The sequence below is a fragment of the Diabrotica virgifera genome, chromosome 7 (assembly GCF_917563875.1).
Source record: "Diabrotica virgifera virgifera chromosome 7, PGI_DIABVI_V3a".
Classification (NCBI taxonomy): domain Eukaryota; kingdom Metazoa; phylum Arthropoda; class Insecta; order Coleoptera; family Chrysomelidae; genus Diabrotica; species Diabrotica virgifera.
Genome location: NC_065449.1, coordinates 143,187,885 through 143,209,645, shown reverse-complemented (window position 1 = coordinate 143,209,645; position 21,761 = coordinate 143,187,885). Strand labels below are relative to the sequence as shown.

At 36.1% G+C, this 21,761-nt stretch overlaps 1 protein-coding gene across 1 annotated transcript in view; it reads left to right on the top strand.

Moving 5' to 3' along the window:
• Positions 1-3,124, top strand: part of LOC114328561 (zinc finger protein 664-like) — a 70,917-nt gene extending 67,793 nt beyond the window's left edge. The window contains exon 2 of the mRNA XM_050655586.1: positions 652-3,124. Coding sequence (XP_050511543.1) covers positions 652-1,760 — 1,109 coding nt within the window. The 3' untranslated portion in view covers positions 1,761-3,124. The remainder of the gene's footprint in view (positions 1-651) is intronic.
• Positions 3,125-21,761: the final 18,637 nt, after the last annotated feature.

Genomic DNA, 21,761 nt, shown 5'->3' with positions numbered 1-21,761 from the left:
CATCATTTCCGTAATTTCATTCTCTCTACCTCCAGCATTTTTTTCTCGGGAGTTCGATACACTCTTCTGCTCTTACTGAAGATTTCTTCAAATTCATCACCTTTCCTTTTACCATCCTCTGATACAGAAGCATACTTATAAATAATCATAAATCATAAAATGTTTAAAATGTGGGTCTTATTTGCTTATTGTTTGAATTATTCAAATTAGTTTGATTTTTGTGGAATTAAAATATTAAAATACAACAAAATATAGAGTAAAAAACAATATATTAGATGAAGATTGGTAGAAATTTTGTTGGAAATCAAATTGTGTAAAACGAAGCACTACTACATTTTATAGTTAAGTACCTGTTGTTTTTAAAAAGTCACTACAACTATAAACTTACTTTTGTCTCTGTTCTCACAATAATAAAAACAAACACAACATTTATTTGCCCACAGTCGCCATATTGAATAATTTTTAAAAGGTCATTGGAATGCCCAATCAGAGCAAACGTATAACGTATCCGCTGCCATTAATCTGCGCGTAGGGCTAAATATTTTTGATGAATTCACGCACATTTACATTTACTCCCAATCCCAATATTTTTCCCAATCGCGCCTAAAGAAGTATAACTTAAAAAAATATTTATTTTAGTTTTTGTTTTAGATTTTTCCAACGAGGAGAGAGAGTCGGAGATTACAAAAAGAATACAGGTTCGCTCATTTGATAAAGAACAAGAGAGACATTTAAACGCTCACATTGAAGAAAAATCTTATGAGCGTGAAATTTGTTGTAGGCGATATACTAAAGCAGGTATTCTGAAAAAACATGTAAGATTACACACTGGTGAAAAGCCGTACAAGTGTAAAATTTGTTTAAAGCAATTTAGCGTAGCAGGGAGTTTGAAAACGCATTTGAGAGTGCACACTGGAGAAAAACCTCACAAATGTGAAATTTGTTTTAAGCAGTTTTCTGTGAAAGGTCATTTGAAGAGTCATTTGAGAACTCATACTGGAGAAAAACCGTACAAGTGTGAAATATGCTTTAAGCTGTTTCGTGACTCAGCTACTTTGAAACAACATATAAGAATACACACTGGGGAAAAACCTTACAAGTGTGACATTTGTTGTAAGCAGTTTGCTCAAGCAGGTAGCTTGAAAATACATTTGAGAGTACACACTGGAGAAAAAAACCACAAGTGTGAAATTTGTTTTAAGCGGTTTAGTGTAGCTGGTACTTTGAAACTACATATAAGAATACACACCGGAGAAAAAACCTATAAGTGTGAAATTTGTTTTAAGCAGTTTACTCAAATAGGAAAGTTGAAAGAACATAGCAAAACGCACACTGGGGAAAAACCTTACAAGTGTGAAATTTGTTCAAAGCCATTTAGTCAAAATGGAAGTTTGAAAAAGCATTTAAGAATACACACTGGAGAAAAATCCCATAAGTGTGAAATTTGCTTTAAGCAGTTTTCTCGAGTAGATAATTGGGAGAGGCATATGAGAGTGCACACGGGAGAAAAACCTTACCAGTGTGAACTTTGTTTTAAACGATTTACTGAAAAGGAAAATTTGAAAGTACATTTAAGAGTGCACACTGGAGAAATGCCTTACAAGTGTGAAATTTGTTCTAAGCGGTTTGCCGTAGCAAGTGCTTTGAAAACGCATATGAGAGTGCACACTGGGGATAAACCTTACAAGTGTGAAATTTGCTTTAAACAGTTTACGCAAAAATGCGCTTTAAATGTACACACAAAAGTTCACACTAGATAAAAGACTTATAATTGCGAAATTTGTGCTAATAAGTTTAATAATGCTAAAAACTTAAAAAGGCCTTTAAAATTGCACACTGTAGAATAACCCCACAAGTGTAAAATCTGTTACAAGCAGTTTACTTATAAAATTTTTTAATAATAGAATAGAATAGAATAATTACAATAACGATATGGCATTTTTTCTTCGGCGAGTTTAAATAATAGTCAGTTCAATGTCACTTCAATTAAAAGCCGAATAGAACAAGCCCGAACTGCTTTTGTAAAAATGAAAAACGTATTTTGCAGTCACGATCTTAGTATTGACCTCCGAGTTCGAATGACATATTGCCATCTAAAACCTATCTTTCCTGTTCTACTCGATGGAGTAGAAGCGTGGACTCTAACTGAGGCTATGCTTAAACGCTTGACAGCTTTTAAGATCAGCCCCGTCGAGAGGGCGGTGACCCCGTCGAGAGGGCGGTGACCCCGTCGAGAGGGCGGTACATTTTACCGGGACCTCTGAATTGACCAGACCAAAGACGTAACTTTTCCCGTTTTTTTGCTCTTTACTTTATGTGCATAATTTATATCAAATAAAAAAATGGCTCAAGAAGCCTGCGAGATTTTTTGATTATTTGCATAGTCTTGGTAGTGAAACAACTGATAATTTGAGCCCGATGCAATATTTCGCTGTAAAATATTTAAAAATGTAATATATTGATGACAGCAATATTCAGAAAAAAAATTGATATATTGCGTGAGTTTTATAACGAAGACATCAGTGAAGAATTGATAGATGAAATTTTTCATTTCAGAGCGATATACAATGATAGCATTCGTGAATCAATTATTTACTAACGTCGTTATTGCGTTAAGAATATTTTGCATATTACTGGTGACAGTCGCAGAAGTAGAAATATTCTTTAGTTGTCTTTCTCCCATAAAAAATGCTATGAGATCTATAATGAAATACTATGAGATCTTGAATACTTTGGCCATGTTATGAGAGGTGACAAATACTCGCTGCTGAGACTGATCATCCAGGGTAAAATCAGGGGTAAGAGAAGTATCGGCAGGCGCAGAATATCTGAGGGAATGGTCGGGTGCAGTTCCATCGACCTATTTAGGGCGGCCGCCAGCAAAATAAGAATAGCTGTGATGATTTCCAACCTCCGATAGGAGATGGACTTTAAGAAGAAGAAGAATGAAATAGGATCGGTTAACTGGCCTAGCAGCTTTGTGCATTGACAATGATTTGGTAAAATCATGCGATTTTTCAAAAATTATAGACATCTTTGACAATCAAGAAAACTCAAAAAGCACTGTGTTATAAATATTTTCAATGTAAATATAATCAAAATTTAATAAAATTTATATTTAAAATGTTTTTTATTATTTTTAGGTCATAATTTTATTTCTATAAAAATTAAACAATTTATTCGTTTTTCATTTTTGGCCGGGTAGGAGGCCCGTACTTCACTTGTTACCGCGGCCCATTCATCCCTCTCGGCGGCCATGTTTGAGATGTGGGTATACAGACTATCTCTATAAGCGAGGTTCCTACAGCCTCTGCCGCTTCTCGCATTTCGACCGCCATCGTTTTCTGTCCATCCATTCGTCTTCTTTGGTGACTCTATCTTTCATGATGTGTCGTACATTTTCTTCCCAGGCAACTGAAGGTCTTCCCCTTCTTCTTCTTTGGTGTGGTATGTAATTTAAAGCTTTCTTTGGCCATCTATCTTCATTCATTCGTTTCACGTGACCATACCACACTAGTTGTCTAGTTTCAATTTTATTTACACTGGAATATACAGTATGTATCCTCCTTCTAATATCTTCATTCCTGATGTGATCTTTTTTAGATATACCACACGCTCTCCTTAGATAATCCAATTCTACTACTTCTATTATTTTCCTATCTTTTTTTGTCATCTGCCAAACTTCTGCCCCATAAGTCATAATAGGCTCTACCAAGGTACGATAGATTGTCCAATTTCGTTTCTTGTCTTATATCTTTAGACCACAGTAGAGAGCTCAGAATGTTTACCGCTTTTTTGCCATGCTGCGTTGTTTTTTCGATGTCTCTTTTGGTAGTGCCTTCTTTAGATATTATAGATCCGAGATATTTATATTCATTACATTTTTTCGTGGTTCTAATTTCTAACTCTGGATCTTCTTCATCATCCCCTATTTTAAGATACTCTGTCTTTGACATATTCATAATGAGGCCCCATTTTTCATATTCTTTCTTTAGTTTTCTAAACATGTAGTCCATGTCTTCCTCATCATTCGCTACGACTACCTGATCATCTGCAAAAAACAAAGTTGTTAGATATTTACCACTGCCTATGTCTATTCCCATTCCGGATACTTGTTTCCTCCACTGCTCTAGCGATGATTGAATATATATTTTAAATAAAGTCGGAGACAGACGAACAACATCCTTGTTTAAGCCCCTTTGATATAGGGAATGATTCAGATATAAAGTTTCCTTCTTTAACGACACTTCTTGCATTTTTGTATATATTTGCGATAGCATCCACATACTCTCTACTGAGACCTACATTCGTCAATGTTTGAAACAGTTTTTTCAAAGGTACCGTATCGTATGCCTTCTCCAAATCTACAAACAATAGGTGGGTAGATAGATTCCTTGCCTTCCGTTTTTCTATTACCTGCTGCAGAACGAATATATTATTAGTGCACGATCTTCCTGCACGAAATCCACTTTGTTCTTCCATGTCTTCGTATTCTGATTCTATTCTTTTTTTTATTATTCGACCGTACAACCTCCCTACTGAGCTGGTAACAGTTATTTCTCTATAATTAGAGCATATGTGTTTATCCCCTTTCTTGAATACTGAGCTGATGTATCCAACATTCCAATCATCAGGGATACTTTGTCCTTTTAAGCATTTATTAAATAGTTGAACCAACATCTCATGGTAATATGTTTGGTCCGTACTTTACCAACTCAATTGGGATGTCTCCAGGTCCTGCTGCTTTACCGTTTTTAGATCTTTTGAGGGCTTCGCTTAACTCTCCGGTTGTTATCTCAACTATTTGTGTGTGTTCGGCTAATTCTTCCATTTCGATCTCTTGGAATTTACATCTATAGAGAGCGGAATATATGCAAAGTGCATATAGATGCATATATTGCATATTTTCAGACAACAAACACAACATTGCATATTTAAGCTAAAACACGATTTATTTTGCATATTTTAAAAATAAATTATATAAAAGTTTAAAATTTTCCTCTCTTAGTTGGAATTTTATAACTTCGATATGAACGAGCTCGTTATTTATCTATCTATCGCTCATTATTATCTATCTGGACTTTCCCATTCCTACCTGAATTTAACAATTATGGGTGTTCCCAGAAAAATATTATTTTATTAGCGTAGCAAGTCGTAGGTACCTACCTGCTTTTAAGGGTCTAATATTTATTTTGTCAGTTTCCGGCCAACATTTGTTTAAAGTAAACGTTGTATCGTATTTAGTGTTTTTGAAGTGATTGGTATATATTAAATTTAAATATGTCTACCATTCAAAAAAGTGCTTGGATAAAGTGTTTTCCCGAGTTAAAGCTAAGTGGAGACAAAGTATTTTGCAAGGCCTGTTCCAAAATCGTAAGTTACATTCATTTTCACATTTCATTTTTTAAATGAGGAACTGACAAACATCATCTCAACTGACTATATCAGTAGATGTAGAACAAACTTTTTCTGTGTCCAAACACGTTTTTAGTGATAGAAGGCAAAAGTTGCTAGTTGAAAAATATTTGATTATAAATTCATACTATAATTTAGATTCTTAATTTAATTATAATATCAGTTTTTGTGTGTCATTTCATTTGTTTTTATGTGAAAAATAAATATGTATTAAACATAAATGTTTATATTTAATATATTGTTTTATTTTTGAGTATTTTTAATATGCATTTGCATATTTAGACAAATTTAGAAAAAATAGCTGCATATTTGTAGTAAAAGTAATGCATATATATGCGCATATTTTGGTAATGTGTTGCATATATTCCGCTCTCTATACATCTATCTTCTGTCAGTAAAATCTCATAATGGTGTTTCCACTGTTTCAGATCTATTAACTTTATGTTAGATTTTTCCTTTCCTTCCCTCTGGAGAGACTTTATTACCTTCCACGCTTGCCCAACTCTTGTTCCACCCATATACCTATCCACTTCTGCGCATTTTCGGTCCCACATCTCATTTTTACTTTTCACTACTTCTCTTTTTACATCTCGATTTAATGCTGCATATCTCTTGTGATCTTCCTCCTTTCTTGTTGACATCCATTTCTGATAAGCAGTTTTCTTCTTGTTTACTAACGTTTGCATATTCTCCGACCACCATTCTTTATTTTTTATTTCATGTTTGTCTTTATGTTATCTGAATACAGACTACTACTAAAAATAAGCTGGGTCGACAGAGTATAGAAATGAGGAGGTCCTTATAGACCGCTGAACCAAACAACACAACTGGCGAATATAATAAAGAGACGCAAGCTGGAATACTTCGGTCACATTATAAGACCCTGAAAAATATCTTTTACATTTGATCATTCAGGGAAAAATCCAAGGTAAACGTGGTCCTGGTGGAAGAACATCATGGCTGAAAAATCAAAGGCAATGGTATGAACACTCGACTACATAGTTATTCAGGGCTGCTATTAATAAAGTCACGATAGCGAACATGATATCCAACGATCGATAACAGTCATGGAACTAGAAGAAGAATGTCACTTCATGACCGAGTTAAATACAATGCATTCTCAGCAAGGTTACAGTTTTACCTCGCCTCATTTGTGTATAAATAGTGTGACCAACTAGTCAGAAAAATCCGGGACATGGCCCGAATTACGAAGTTGTGTCCCGGACACAATTGAACTCAATTGAACGAGTAAGTAATCTTGTATATCTGGGTACTCATATTAATGAAAGCTGGAACCCTAGTACAGAAATAAAAAGTAGAATTGCCAAAGCAAGAACAAGTTTTATGAAATTTAAGAAAATCCTGTGCAGTCATGATCTAAATTTGGAACTTCGGATAAGAATGGTCCGATGTTATATATTCCCAGTACTACTTTACGGGGTTGAAGCATGGACACTGACAGAATCGCTTTTAAAAAACCTAGAAGCATTTGAAATGTGGGTCTACCGCCGTATTCTGAAGATCAGTTGGGTAGAAAGAGTCACAAACGAAAGGGTTTTGCAACGTTTGAATAAAAGTTGCGAAGTAGTGAACACGGTTAAAAGGCGCAAATTGGAATACTTTGGTCATATAATGCGTCACCCAGAAAAATATGACATACTTCACCTTGTCATGCAAGGTAAAATAATGGGAAAAAGAAGTGTGGGCCGCCGTACAACTTCTTGGCTTAAAAACCTACGCCAATGGTTTGGGAAAACTAGCACTGAACTATTTCGTGCGGCTGTAAATAAGACAATGATTATTAATATGCTGCGCAACATGAGAGCCAACGATCGACAAGCGGTCTCGGCACCTTAAGAAGAAGAAGAAGTCCCGGACAAGGCTTTCGGGCCATCCGAATTTTCAAAGTTTTGGTAAAATTGTTTTGAAATTTTGAATACGTTATTCTTTTAAGAATTCACATCAATTAATTGGTTTTTAAAGGTTTTCTTCTCATTTTTAAGCAAATTCAATCTTTCGACAAAAAATATGATAGTAAGAAGTAATCAACATAAAAATGTTCTGAAGCTGTTGTCTTGTGGTATGTGTTGTATTAATAAAACTCCAGAGTAAAAGTAACACATTTATTGTAGATTCAACAAACACTACCATGCTAGCTCCAAAACCCAGTTAACCTCAAAACCCCTTCTCCCATGTTTCTAACATCATGGCCTCTACTAACCAAGGAAGCTAGCGCAATAATAAGTAACGTATGGGGTGTTGTCTAAAGTAGGAATACATGACACAACAGTATGTTTGACAATTATTTTTGATGTGATTAAGCCACAATTAGTCATGATAATTACATTTTTATATCAACCTGAAGTTGAAGAATCAATTTCATTTTTTGAACGCACGGATTTTAATAATTATTCCCCTCCACCGACCACGAATCGATTTCGTTAGGACGTCATTTTTAAAGCTTTATTGAAATTAAAAATATACTCAAACTTTTACACACAAACCATATACCTTGAACTTCAAAATGGCGCCAGTTAGGTTGCTTAATTATTGTTAGTTGTATAAACATAGTAGCTGTGAATTAAATAAAAAAGTGGCTAATTTTGACCGTAATTAACCTAGGCGAAAAGTTTTTATTTTGAAAATTTTTATAAAAATATCAGCTTTTCAAATCACAAAGTAGTTTTAGTGTATAGTTAATAATATTTATATGGAAATCCAACATCAGTTGCTTTTCTAATTTTTCATTTTTTGAGAACAATTTCCGGATTGGTAGTGGAAACGTCAAAAACTAACAAAAATGTAATTATCATTACAACCAATCGTGGCATAATCCCATCAAAAATATCATTGTCACCATAAAAATGTTAAATAATCAAAAAAATTATCATAATTAATTTCCAATGATAATAATACCTTTTTCAAAAAAAATGGCCCGATTTTCATTGAAAAGCCCGATTTCAGGTATTTTTTTCAGTCTTCTCCCGAATTTGACTGAATTGTAGTTGGTCACACTATGTATAAAACATTAAAATTGTACTATTATTAAATAATTCTTATATGAAGAACTGAGTCAATTTATTCTGAAATTGAGGGGTCCGGCAGTAAAAAATGGTAAGGGGCAGTAAAGAAGTTTTCAGTTGTGAAGTGTTGATTTTTGAAAAAAATATTCTTATATTTTTTATTAAAAAATATAAGAGTATAAAGCATGTTAAAACTAGCTGAATATTGTAGCGTGATTAGTGTAATTACTTCTAATTACAATAAAACTAGCGGTTCGTAATTTATATACGACTTTATTTATATAAGTTACAGACGAATTTATCTTATACACTAAACTTATTCACAAAATATGCCCGTATTTATACCCAGTTGTTATTCTGGAACAATCGACTCCCATCTCGAGCTATCGGCTTGTTCCGCCTACGTGACGTACCTTCCAGAATTCTCCGGCGAGGCCTAGCACATCCGATTACGTCATTCTCGAGGTGTTTACTGTTATACGGGGATCGGCCAAGATTTCTCTTCCGCTACACTGCTCCCCTCTTAAGATCTGAGCGTCTCGATCAGCAACTCTAAATGAAGGCCCAGGATGGCGGAATCTACACGACTCTCCAGCTCTGCATACACCCTTCAAGAAGAAATAACAGTCTACTGTCTTTGAAGGGTACGACATCTTCGGGTTCATGCAACACACAGTGATTTGTACACCAGTTCCTCTGAAGACCACTTCAAGCATGCTTCTCACAATCTTCCAATCCAGATTTTCTACTGCATGGCCTATTTTTGGTAAAGCCAAATTTTTGATGTCATAATTACACACGATTTTCTTCAAATTAGTTAGAACACGCCATATGTTCTCGTAGCTTGGCGTGTCCGTATAAGACTTTCTGGTCACCATATACAGCAAAGATCGAGGACCATCTTCCAATCGCAGTACTCTTCCAATTTTAGGCTGCTGATTTCTTAACTCGTCCAGGCGGCCGAACTTTCTATTGAATACGGACGATATTCCTTTAGTCATCTCGAGGTCTTGGGCAACACAGTGGGCCAGAGAGACGTTTTCTGGAACACCAAACAGATCTTGCTGAACTTCTGTGGTCACGCCGAATCTAGCACTCTTTCTCGCTGCGTAATTTGACATAAATTGATTAAAACTTGGCTGTGCGACATCTTTCATCTCCTGTTGGAGGACTCGTGCTTCTTCTGTTTCATTTGAGCCAGCATATGGTGCAAGACGATTTATGTGAATAACTTTTGGTTTACCGTTTGGCAACTTCTTAATTCTATATATTACGTCATTTATTTTCTTCTTAACTTCATATGGACCTTCCCATTGTCTTTGCAGTTTAGGACATAAGCCTCGACGACGTTGCGGATTATAAAGCCAGACAAGATCACCTACTTCGAAGCTTTCATTCTTGCATCGAGAATCATATTGATCTTTCATTCTGTCACTGGCTATCTGGATGTGTTGTCGGGCAAGTTCATGAATGTTGTTCATTCGTAATTTCAGGCGGTCAACGTAGTCTTCGCCTGCAACATGTTCCTCGGAAGGTCCGCAGCCAAACTCTAGGTCGCAGGGCAACCGAACTTCACGACCCAACATCAGGCAGGTTGGTGTTTGACCTGTAGTTTCATTTACGGCCGAGCGGTAGGCCATCAGGAATAAATGAATGTGTTGGTCCCAATCTCGCTGATGTTCAGATACAACTTTGGACAAGTGTTTACCCATCGTTCGGTTCATCCTCTCGACCATCCCATCTGATTGAGGATGCAGGGGTGTTGTTCTGGTCTTATTGGCACCAATCAATTTACAAACGTTTTGGAAAAGAGCTGACTCAAAGTTTCGCCCTTGGTCGGAGTGGATCTCCAAGGGAACACCAAATCGGCTAAAGAATTCTTTAACAAGTACCTCTGCAACGGTAGCAGCTTCTTGATTTGGTAATGCATAGGCCTCAGTCCATTTTGTAAAATAATCCATGGCTACCAGGATGTATTTATTTCCAGCATCGGTTTCTGGAAATGGACCTGCAATGTCGATAGCTACTCTTTCCATAGGACTTCCAACATTGTACTGTCTCATGGGTGCTCTCTTTTTACCAACCGGACCATTACCGGATGCACACGGTTCACATTTTCGGCACCATCTTCTTACATCATCTTTACAGTTCACCCAATAGAACCGTTCTCGAACCTTTTGCAGAGTCTTCGTAATACCAAAGTGTCCACCTGATGTACCGTCATGCAACTGACGCAATACTTCTGACACTTTACTTTTAGGTACAATTAACTGAAGCTTAGATTCTGTACCATCATCGTTCTCAAAGGTTCTGTACAGAAGATCATCTTTTAGTACCAGGCAATTCCATTGGCTCCAGTAGGCCTTGACTTCTGGACTACATGCACTAATGTTCTGCCAACTAGGTCTCTCACCTTGCCGCATCCAATCCAATACTCTTTTTATACATGGATCATCTTCTTGGGCGTCTTGTAACTGTTGGGGCTGCCATTGCTCATTAATTACGGTGGTTCGTCTCACGGGGCAAAATCGTTCCTCTAATTTGGCACAGTGATTACAATTCGCACTGCATGGTCGTCTCGAAAGGGCATCAGCATTTGAGTGAACTCTTCCGGCCCTGTGTTCTATCTCGTAATCATATTCTTGTAATCGTTCTAACCATCTTGCCATCTGGCCCTCTGGATTACGGAATTGTATGAGCCATTTTAGAGCAGCGTGATCGGTGCGAAGAAGGAACTTTCTGCCATACAAGTATTTATGGAAATGTTCGCAAGCCTTCACTACACCCAGCAGTTCTCTTCTGGTAACGCAATAGTTTCTTTCCGGTTTCGACAGGACTTTGCTGAAATAAGCGATGACTTTTTCCTGTCCGTCCTGGATTTGGGAGAGAACAGCTCCTATAGCACTGTTGCTAGCATCGGTATCCAAAACAAATTTTCCTGCCTGTCCCGGGTAGCTTAATATCGGTGCACTGATCAGAGCCATTTGTAGTTGTTCGAAAGCTTTTTGGCACTCTTCACTCCATGTATATTCTTTGCCCTCCTCCGTCAACTTTGTTAGGGGCTTGGAGATATTGGCAAATCCTTTGACAAATCGTCGGTAATATGTACATAGGCCAAGGAAACTTCTAATTTCATGTTTATCTTTTGGTACTGGCCAATCTTTAATTGCTTCAATCTTTTCAGGATCAGCTGTTACACCATTACTCGATACAATATGTCCCAAATACTTAACTTCTCGTCGAAACATGTGACATTTCTTCGGACTTAACTTCAAGTTCGCTGCCCTCAATCGTTGAAAGACTTCTATTAGATTCTTGGCATGTTCATCAAAGGACCTTCCAACCACAATTACATCATCCAAGTAAACCAGGCATGTTTTCCATGTTAGACCTCTTAAAACTGCCTCCATTAATCTTTCAAATGTGGCAGGGGCATTACATAAACCAAACGGCATAGCCGTAAACTGCCAAAGCCCTGATCCTATCGAAAATGCGGTTTTCTCCCGATCGGCTGGCTCCATGTCTACTTGCCAATATCCACTTTTTAAATCGAGTGTGGAAAACCAACGAGAACCGGAGAGAGTATCCAATGTATCGTCTATTCTGGGCAAAGGATAACTATCTTTTTTTGTTACCGCATTGAGCTGGCGGTAGTCGATACAAAAACGCGTTGAACCATCTTTCTTCTTTACCAGAACTACTGGTGATGTCCATGGACTGTTCGATGGTTCAATTACCCCTTGTTTGTCCATATCCTTGATAATCTCTTCGGCTTCATCTCTTTTCGCAAATGGAAGTCGTCTAGGCCGTTGTCTGATTGGCTGAGCGTCTCCGGTATTTATTTTATGCGTTACTATGCTTGTTTTGCCCTTATCCTTCTTATCAATAGCAAAAACATCTTGATACTCTATCAGCATAGACCTTACTTTTTCCGTTCGTTCATAGTCAAGGTCTTGGCATCTTTCAATGATCATCTCGACAAGGTCTTTTGGATACTTTGACTTTGATGATTTCTCATTGGTATTCATAGAGCAAATTGAAGCCACGGGAACACACTGTCCGATCAAAGCTCCTCTACTTAACTTAATAGCAGTTTCCCTTAAATTCATAACTCTTACAGGGATGACATCTCGAACTTTTACCAAAGTTTTCGCCGTTAGGAACTCGACATTTTCTACATCTTCGACCATCCTTAAACTTCCCTCTCGGCAGCGTCCATCAAGCATGGTCATCAGAATTTTCTCACTATTACCGGGTATGGTTACGTCGCATGTAGTTAGTAAGCGGATGACATCTTCTTTGTCGTCGTGAAAGGGCAACTCTTCACCGTTGATCCTGAGAACTCCATTTTGAACATCCAATATTGCCCCCACTTTTCGTAGTACGTCCATCCCCAATATGAACTCGTCGGAGATCTCGGCAATTAATACTTGATGTTCAACTGTGGTCTGGCCAATGGATACTGACATATTAGCCTCGCCATATGTATTAATTAGCTCACCAGTCGCTGTTCTAAGCTTTACTGTTGCAGGTGATAATTTATTATGGTCTCGTACTACATCTGGACGTGCGATAGTTCTCGTTGCACCTGTATCCACCAAAAATGATCTACATCTATTACTGATACGACCTTCGATGTATAAGTTGTGGATTCCACCGGAGGACGTAAGGTTGACAGTTACTATGGGGGCTCTAGTTCTCGAGGTCGGCAGTTGCCCCTTGGTGTCGACCCGCTCTAGTTTTCCGACGGCTGTACGATTTTCTTACAATTACGACGAATGTGGCCTACGTCTCCACAATTCCAACATCTAGGCTCGCGTCTCTTTGGCATCTGATTACTTAATACTCTCCGTATCATTTCCTCCAGACGTTCATCGTTGTGTTCGTCACTTTCTTCAATGGTTCTTACTCTATGGCCTCGTGAAGTTTGACTAGCCGTTTCGTGTTCCAATGCAATAGCAAGTGCTTCATCTAAAACTTTCGGTCTTGCTAGTCGTAAAGCTTTCTGTAGTTCATTATCTTTCAGCCCATTGACGAAGGTATCTACTGCAATTTCTTCTAAAACGCTGTCTGGCACCTCTGGATAAGCCAACCGCACCACACGAGCCACATCTGCTTCAAATTCTTGCAGATTCTCACTTGCTCGTTGACTTCTACTTCGCAGTTGTGCTTTGTATACTTGTTGTAGATGGGCATCTCCATAGCGTTTTTCTAGACGAGTGAACAAGGTCTGGTAACAATTTTCTTGACCCTTGGGAATTGACCTTAATATATCTGCAGCATCACCTCGTAAAGCAGCAGTCAAGGAAACAGCCTTTTCTTGTTCGGTCCAATGATTGGCGGTCGCAATAGCTTCAAACTGTCTAAGATATATGGACCAAGAGGACTTTCCATCAAATGGTGGTAATTTGAATCTCATATTATGCGACGTTTCGTCTCTCGGTAGTTCATCTTTCACTAAAGGATCTAACGTTGCTGCATTAACTGATGGTTGTACTTTTGTATCGGTTATCCTGCTCTCTAGCTGTTTGATCTTTTCTTCTACGGTCTCTACACTTTTCTGCATCTTATCGAATGTTCTAGAAACTTCTTCAAATTTCTCATTGTTCTGTTTACAAACTTCTTCTAGTTTTTCGTTGTTTTGCCTACAGACCTCTTTAATTATTTGAGAAGTCTCATCGAATCTTTTAGCAACATTTTCGAATTTATCGTCGCTTTTTCTACAAGTTTCATCGATCGTTTCAGAAACAGTTTTTAATTTCGATAAGATTACTTGTTTTGCTGACTGGAAGTGGAACGTCTTTGGGTCTTCTCCGTTCTTCGTGAGGACATCCTCGAGTCGTGCTTGTAGGACTATCTTGAGCCCACTGCTGTCCAGATCCCGTTCCTCGAGCTGTTCACGGAGCTGTTTTACTGTAAGTTCTTGTAGCAACATCTTTGGTCGGCACACACGTACTTTCCAAAATGTCTTTTAACAGTCTTTCCGAATACCGAACAATCAACGCACTTTAACTATTCCCGACGAATAAAGTCCAAAAGTATTTTAAAGTCTTTCCGAATACCGAACAATTAACGCACTCCGGTTATTCCCGACGAATAAAGTTCAAAAGTCTTTTAAAGTCTCTCTGTAATTCACTTATTTATATCGCACTAAGTTAACCGAACACCGACACCAACTGTAGCGTGATTAGTGTAATTACTTCTAATTACAATAAAACTAGCGGTTCGTAATTTATATACGACTTTATTTATATAAGTTACAGACGAATTTATCTTATACACTAAACTTATTCACAAAATATGCCCGTATTTATACCCAGTTGTTATTCTGGAACAATCGACTCCCATCTCGAGCTATCGGCTTGTTCCGCCTACGTGACGTACCTTCCAGAATTCTCCGGCGAGGCCTAGCACATCCGATTACGTCATTCTCGAGGTGTTTACTGTTATACGGGGATCGGCCAAGATTTCTCTTCCGCTACAATATGTTTGTTAATACGTAGGCAAAATATGAAAGAAAAGTATGAAAATATGAACTACCACTTAACATTGTTTACCTAAAATATTTGACATAGTTTAACGTAACGTGTTAAGAGGAAACAGTAGCGATCAACAGGTAGCGAAAACGCGTTCCAAGATTGCGGCTGTAATTTTGAATATTTTTTCGAGATATTTGGCACACGTATTCGTAATATAATAAAGAATGGCGGTACAGAGCACAATTTGAAAAATATATTAATATGTGGAAATTACTCTGTAATTAAATACAATATTAAGAAAACGAGCCTGTACCGCCATTAAGGAGAATAAAAAAATACACTTTCTTCAAATAAACTTTTTTATCCGATGCCTAGATTTTGTGTCATTTTGGAACTACTAATGAAATAAAAAATTTTAGTAGTTCCAAAATGACACAAAATCTAGGCATCGGATAAAAAAGTTTATTTGAAGAAATTGTATTTTTTTGTTCTTCTTAATGGCGGTACAGGCTCGTTTTTTTAATATTTTATTTAATTACAGAGTAATTCCAGATATTAATATATTTGTCAAATTGGGCTCTGTACCGCCATTCTTTATTATATTACGAATACGTGTGCCAAATATCTCGAAAAAATATTCAAAATTACAGCCGCAATCTTGGAACGCGTTTTTGCTACCTGTTGATCGCTAATGTTTCCTCTTAAGTGGTGTTGACTTAACATAATTTGGTAGGTACTGTACACGGTTCTTAGACCCGTTTGCCATTATACTAATTTCAGTACTGATTTCAGTACTAAAAATATTGGTTAGTTGCGCGAGTCGATTTAGTATGAAAAAGTCAGTTTGTGCCAAGTTTGTGTTTGCAACTATCCGAATTGTAATCAGCATATAGGCATGCGCTCTACCTACTAAATTTACATGAACTTTACTCAAGGTTCATAGATAGGAGCTTTACTAATTGAGATTGCAAGTTGCAAGCCATTAACTTATTAACAATAAAAGATGGGAAGAAGTATTTTTGCAAAACTGGCAAACTTGGCTTTTATTTCTGCTATTAGAGATATATCCACACCTAGTTTGGCTAATTCTGCCTTTATTTCTTCCAAAACTTTAATTCGTGCGTTCCTATTCTATAGAGAGGGTGCTTTGGCACATACAAACATTGATCATTGATTCGATTTGTAAAACTCTATTAATGTTTCAGTCTGCCTTTTTCTCCACATGTTGAAAGTTGAAATCACTATTATTATTATGTACCTATAAAAAAAACAAAAGTACCTAATATACAATACAACCTCACTTTTTAATATTGTGTCGATTTCAGTACAAGAAATTAGAACATGTTTTAATTTTTAGTACTAAATCGGCGCGCGCATCTAATTTGTAGATACAATATTTTTAGTACTAATTTCAGTACTAAATTTAGCATAGTGGCAAGCAGACCTTAGACATTACTACGGTTGCCTAAATCGACTAACCAATGAACATTAAGGGTGAGATTACGTCACGAGAGTTTACTGTCATTTGAATCGTAATATGATTTTTTTCGAATCCTGAGAAAACCAAGTATTTTAGAAAAATTTAAACGCAGGATGCAAGATTACATTATTACCGAGGGCGGAAAGCCCCTTAGAATAATCAAGCAGATTCTATTGAATGAAATATTTGAAATTAAATATCACACTTAAAATAAACATTATAGAAGTTTTCAGGGACTTTCGGTATTAACAGGGAATTTCAGGGACTTTCAGCCCTCGGTAATAATGTAGTCTTTCATTCTTAGTTTAAATTTTTCAAAAATATTTATTAGTTTTCTCAGGATTCGAAAAAAATGAATACAATTAAAACACATTGAGAATTTTGACATGCGTTAAAGTTTTGCATTAACTCAATTGTAAAATTCTGAACTGTAGAATTCCAGCTTCCCTAATAATTATTTTACATCAAAAGACATTAGAAACTATTTGAAGAGGATTGAAATCTGTATTGGAAATAACTGTTAAAATTGGTCTACGTAATTAAACATATTCAAAAATTTTGTAAAAATGTAATACATTTTAGTTTTCAGCCCAAACTTAGGCCACACACAATACAATAATGTTCACATTTTTGAACTGTCAATATTTTTATTTTATCATCTATTGTTTAAAAACAATACAGTTGATAAAATACCCTCAGTTGCGGAGAAAGGATTAATAATAAAGATTTTTTTATTCAGTCAATGGTGTGAGCACTGTCAGTTAAATAGTAACGTGTGGCCTTACTTTTACACGCATACCTATTGTGGCACATGTATCATATTTTTCAAAATTTTGGAGTGCTTTTAAATCGTAGAACAATTTAACTTTTGATTGTAATACAGATTTTAATTCTCTACAAGTATTCTCTCATGACTTTTGATGTAGAATAATTAGGGAAGCAGGAATTCAACAATTCAGAACTTTACATTGAGTTTCCTATGGCCCTTTTTACGATTCGCCACCCGGTATAAGATAAAATGTGTACTATTTGTCTTATTATTTCATAATAACACAAATAATACACATATATACACAATAACACACATTCAATGATCGAAAATAATTTCAAAATATGGGAATGTAAACTCTTGTGACGTAAAGTCAAAAATATAAGTCTCCCCACCACCGTCGGACAAGACAACTGTAATAAAGTCTAATAACCGTGGGTACTGTAAAGGCCCCGTCTCACCATCAAATAATTGACAGTTATTTGATCAAACTTGACAGTCAAACTTGACTAGTGACACAAAATATACATACTAACTGTCACTTTGTGTCACTAACTGTCAAGTTTGATCAAATAACTGTCAATTATTTGATGGTGAGACGGATATAATGTAACACGTGGTAGGGTTCTTAGGTTAACTTTGGAGGAGAGGTTATAATGAAACAACTTGTATCTATCGTGTCTAGATTCAAAATGGTTTTATTTCCGCTTCACTGTACTTGTCACTGTCACGTCACTCTTACAATATTACCAACTTGAGTGCATTCCGATTACTACCTATTTACATACATCACATCCCCCTCTTTTTATAATGACAAAATAAACATAACTTTCTTTAAAAAATCTTTAAATAAACATTTATAAATTTCCACAATTGTTTCATTTATCCTTTACCCCCTTTATTTTATAATAAAATTACTTATAAATCTAGTCTATCAGGTTTTTTAACAATTCGACCTGAAGAGGTTTGTGGAGGTAAGTTTATTGGATAGTGATGATCAGAATGGTTATCAGAGACACTTTCAAAATTTTGTGACTCACTAGTTTCAGATTCGTTATCTGAATGTTCATCGTTAGAAGTTGCAGGAATCCGAACTAAAAATTGTCTATTTCTTGCAATTTCTGACCCAGAATCTCTTAATTTAATCGAGTAGGTTTTATCTCTTAATTTATGTGTGATAAGACCTTCTCTCAATTTGTTTTTATCTTTAATATAAACTTTTTCATTATTTTTAAGCGGTTTTACATTTATTGTCCCCCTATCATAATAAGCTTCTTGAGTGTTTTGTCTTTTCTGAAAATCGCTGATTACTATTTTAGCATTATATAATTTTGGTTTTAGAATTTTGTCAGTGGTGGGAATCTGAGTTCTAAGTACTCGTGACATTAAAAGTTGAGATGGTGATGGTAAATTTGAATCAATTGGTGTATTTCTAAGTTGTAGCAATGTTAAATATGTATCTTTACCATCTCTAAGAGATTTTCTTAACGCTTGTTTGTAGGTTTGAATATATCTTTCACTTAGACCATTAGATCTATGATTTTCTGGGCTTGACTTTATGCTTTTAAATTCCAATTCTTGACAAAATTTAACAAATTCATTGGCTGTGTATTGTGGTCCACCATCAGAGTAAAATATTTTTGGTATTCCATGACGAGCAAATATCGATTTTAAATGTGTAATTATAGTTGAACTGGTTGTATCGTTCAACAGACAAATTTCTGGATATTTACTGTAATAATCTACCACCATTAAATAACTTTTTTGACCTATGTAAAATATATCAGAGCCAACTTCCTCTCAGGGGAGTTCTGGGATATTGTGTGGAGTCAAAGGTTCTCTCTTTGCATTTTCAAATTGTGGGCAAATTGGGCAACCTTTAACTTCATTCTCAACGTCACCTGTCATGGAAGGCCAATATAATGATTGTCTAGCTAACATTTTACATTTATTTATTCCTTGATGGCCATAGAGAATTCTTTTTAACATTTTTTTCCTCATTACATGAGGAATTATAATTTGACTATTCCTCATCAACAAACTATCAAAGAAGGTTATTTCAATTTTTCATCTTAAAAAATGCTTTTAAATTTTTATGTACCTACATTATTTAATTCTTTTGGCCAACCTTTTTTTATGAAAGTCTTTAGATCAATTAAAGTTTTGTCTTTGCTAGTCTCTTCTTTGATTTTTTGCAGTTGATTGTTTGAAACATTAATGTTTAATCTTACTAAACAAATTTGTGATTGTAGTTCAATATCTAAATCATTCTTTATTACAGGCAATTCCGAACAACATCTCGATAGCGTATCAGCTATATATAGTTCTTTACCTTTTTTATACATCAGATTATAGTCATACCTCTGCAATTTAAATAACATTCTTTGAAGTCGTGGTGGCGCATTCATTAAGGGTTTCTTTACTATGGATATCAATGGTTTGTGATCAGTTTCTATATCAAACTTCATTCATCAACTTCATAAACATTCATCATGTTTATGTGACCAATGCCATTCTACATTTTCTTTAATTAATTCCCTAAGAGGTGCGGTTAAGTCTGACAAATTTTTTATGTGTTTAGACAAATACGTTTGTATAATGTATAATCCCTCTGGGGCTCAGTGGAGAACGTTGTTCAGATGGAAACACCAATAGCGATAAAGGTATTTATTTATAAAACCGACACTAGGGTATTTTTACCCCGGGAGAACTTTTGAACACTGACTTGTTACTGGTACGCGTTTAGTTGAAGACTGATGAAGACTCTATTTGAAGTTACATCTTGACAGCTTGAGTTGATTCTTGAGAATGATTCTAAATGTGTATTCTTTCTCAGCGGTGGCACTTAGTATTGGTGTCAAGCCACGCGCTGAGTATATTTACAAATATTGAGAACAAAGAAATATATTTGATCATCAAATTAAATAATGCAATTGCCCGAATTATTGTTTACAGTTTACAATTCGTGAACTAAATTAGAGACCCGTACATGTAATTATATAATAACAAATTGGTTCATGTCATATACGGGGTGATAAAAATATACTGTTCAATATCGAATATGAATAATGAATTTTTGATATTGGACATGCTGCGGACGGCCAAGTAAGTACTGCCCGCGAAATAAGTAATAACGAATGTAGTCAGTGTTCAAAGTTTACAATAATCATGATACATTAGGTTACCAAGATAGGTTAATAAAATGTGTGATGTAAAGACACTAGTCTTTGATCAAATAATACTTTTCCAACTGCAACACCTTAGGTAACAAATCAAAGTTTAGTTTAGGAAATGAAATGAAAGCAAATGCAAGATATTGAGTGGGATATATTTTTCAATCTGTTAAGAATCATATTATTATTGTATTCTCTTATTATTATATCGAATTGTATTATTAGTAATTATATTATTAATATTATAGATCGTGCGACTAGCTCTCGGACTATAATTATATGTAGATATTTTTAATTGTAGTTTATTTCATCCAAACAAACTTAAATGGAATTTGCAGAATATGTTTTCTGTTACTCGTTTTATATTACATCATATTACATGTGTAATGAAAATAAAGTCGTGTTTTCTAACGATAAATATTTTGAAATACGTTTTTAATGATTTTATTATTAGAGTATTTAATATTCTTCTTATTATAGTATTGTGTGTGTGTGTGTGTGTGTGTGTGTGTGTGTGTGTGTGTGTGTGTGTGTGTGTGTGTGTGTGTGTGTGTGTGTGTGTGTGTGTGTGTGTGTGTGTGTGTGTGTGTGTGTGTGTGTGTGTGTGTGTGTGTGTGTGTGTGTGTGTGTGTGTGTGTGTGTGTGTGTGTGTGTGTGTGTGTGTGTGTGTGTGTGTGTGTGTGTGTGTGTGTGTGTGTGTGTGTGTGTGTGTGTGTGTGTGTGTGTGTGTGTGTGTGTGTGTGTGTGTGTGTGTGTGTGTGTGTGTGTGTGTGTGTGTGTGTGTGTGTGTGTGTGTGTGTGTGTGTGTGTGTGTGTGTGTGTGTGTGTGTGTGTGTGTGTGTGTGTGTGTGTGTGTGTGTGTGTGTGTGTGTGTGTGTGTGTGTGTGTGTGTGTGTGTGTGTGTGTGTGTGTGTGTGTGTGTGTGTGTGTGTGTGTGTGTGTGTGTGTGTGTGTGTGTGTGTGTGTGTGTGTGTGTGTGTGTGTGTGTGTGTGTGTGTGTGTGTGTGTGTGTGTGTGTGTGTGTGTGTGTGTGTGTGTGTGTGTGTGTGTGTGTGTGTGTGTGTGTGTGTGTGTGTGTGTGTGTGTGTGTGTGTGTGTGTGTGTGTGTGTGTGTGTGTGTGTGTGTGTGTGTGTGTGTGTGTGTGTGTGTGTGTGTGTGTGTGTGTGTGTGTGTGTGTGTGTGTGTGTGTGTGTGTGTGTGTGTGTGTGTGTGTGTTTAAGTATTAATTATATTGGTCACCTTTTCGTCTTAATTTCTTCTATGACCATAATCGAATTATTAGTTTATCAACCCTGTAGTTGTGTACAAGAGGTATAAGTTTTGTAGAATAGAGTAAAGTAAAGTGTAAATAAAACCTACTGTAAGTAGGTTCCTTGGCGCGGGACAAAAAATCCCTCCATTTGCAGCGTTATAATTAAGTT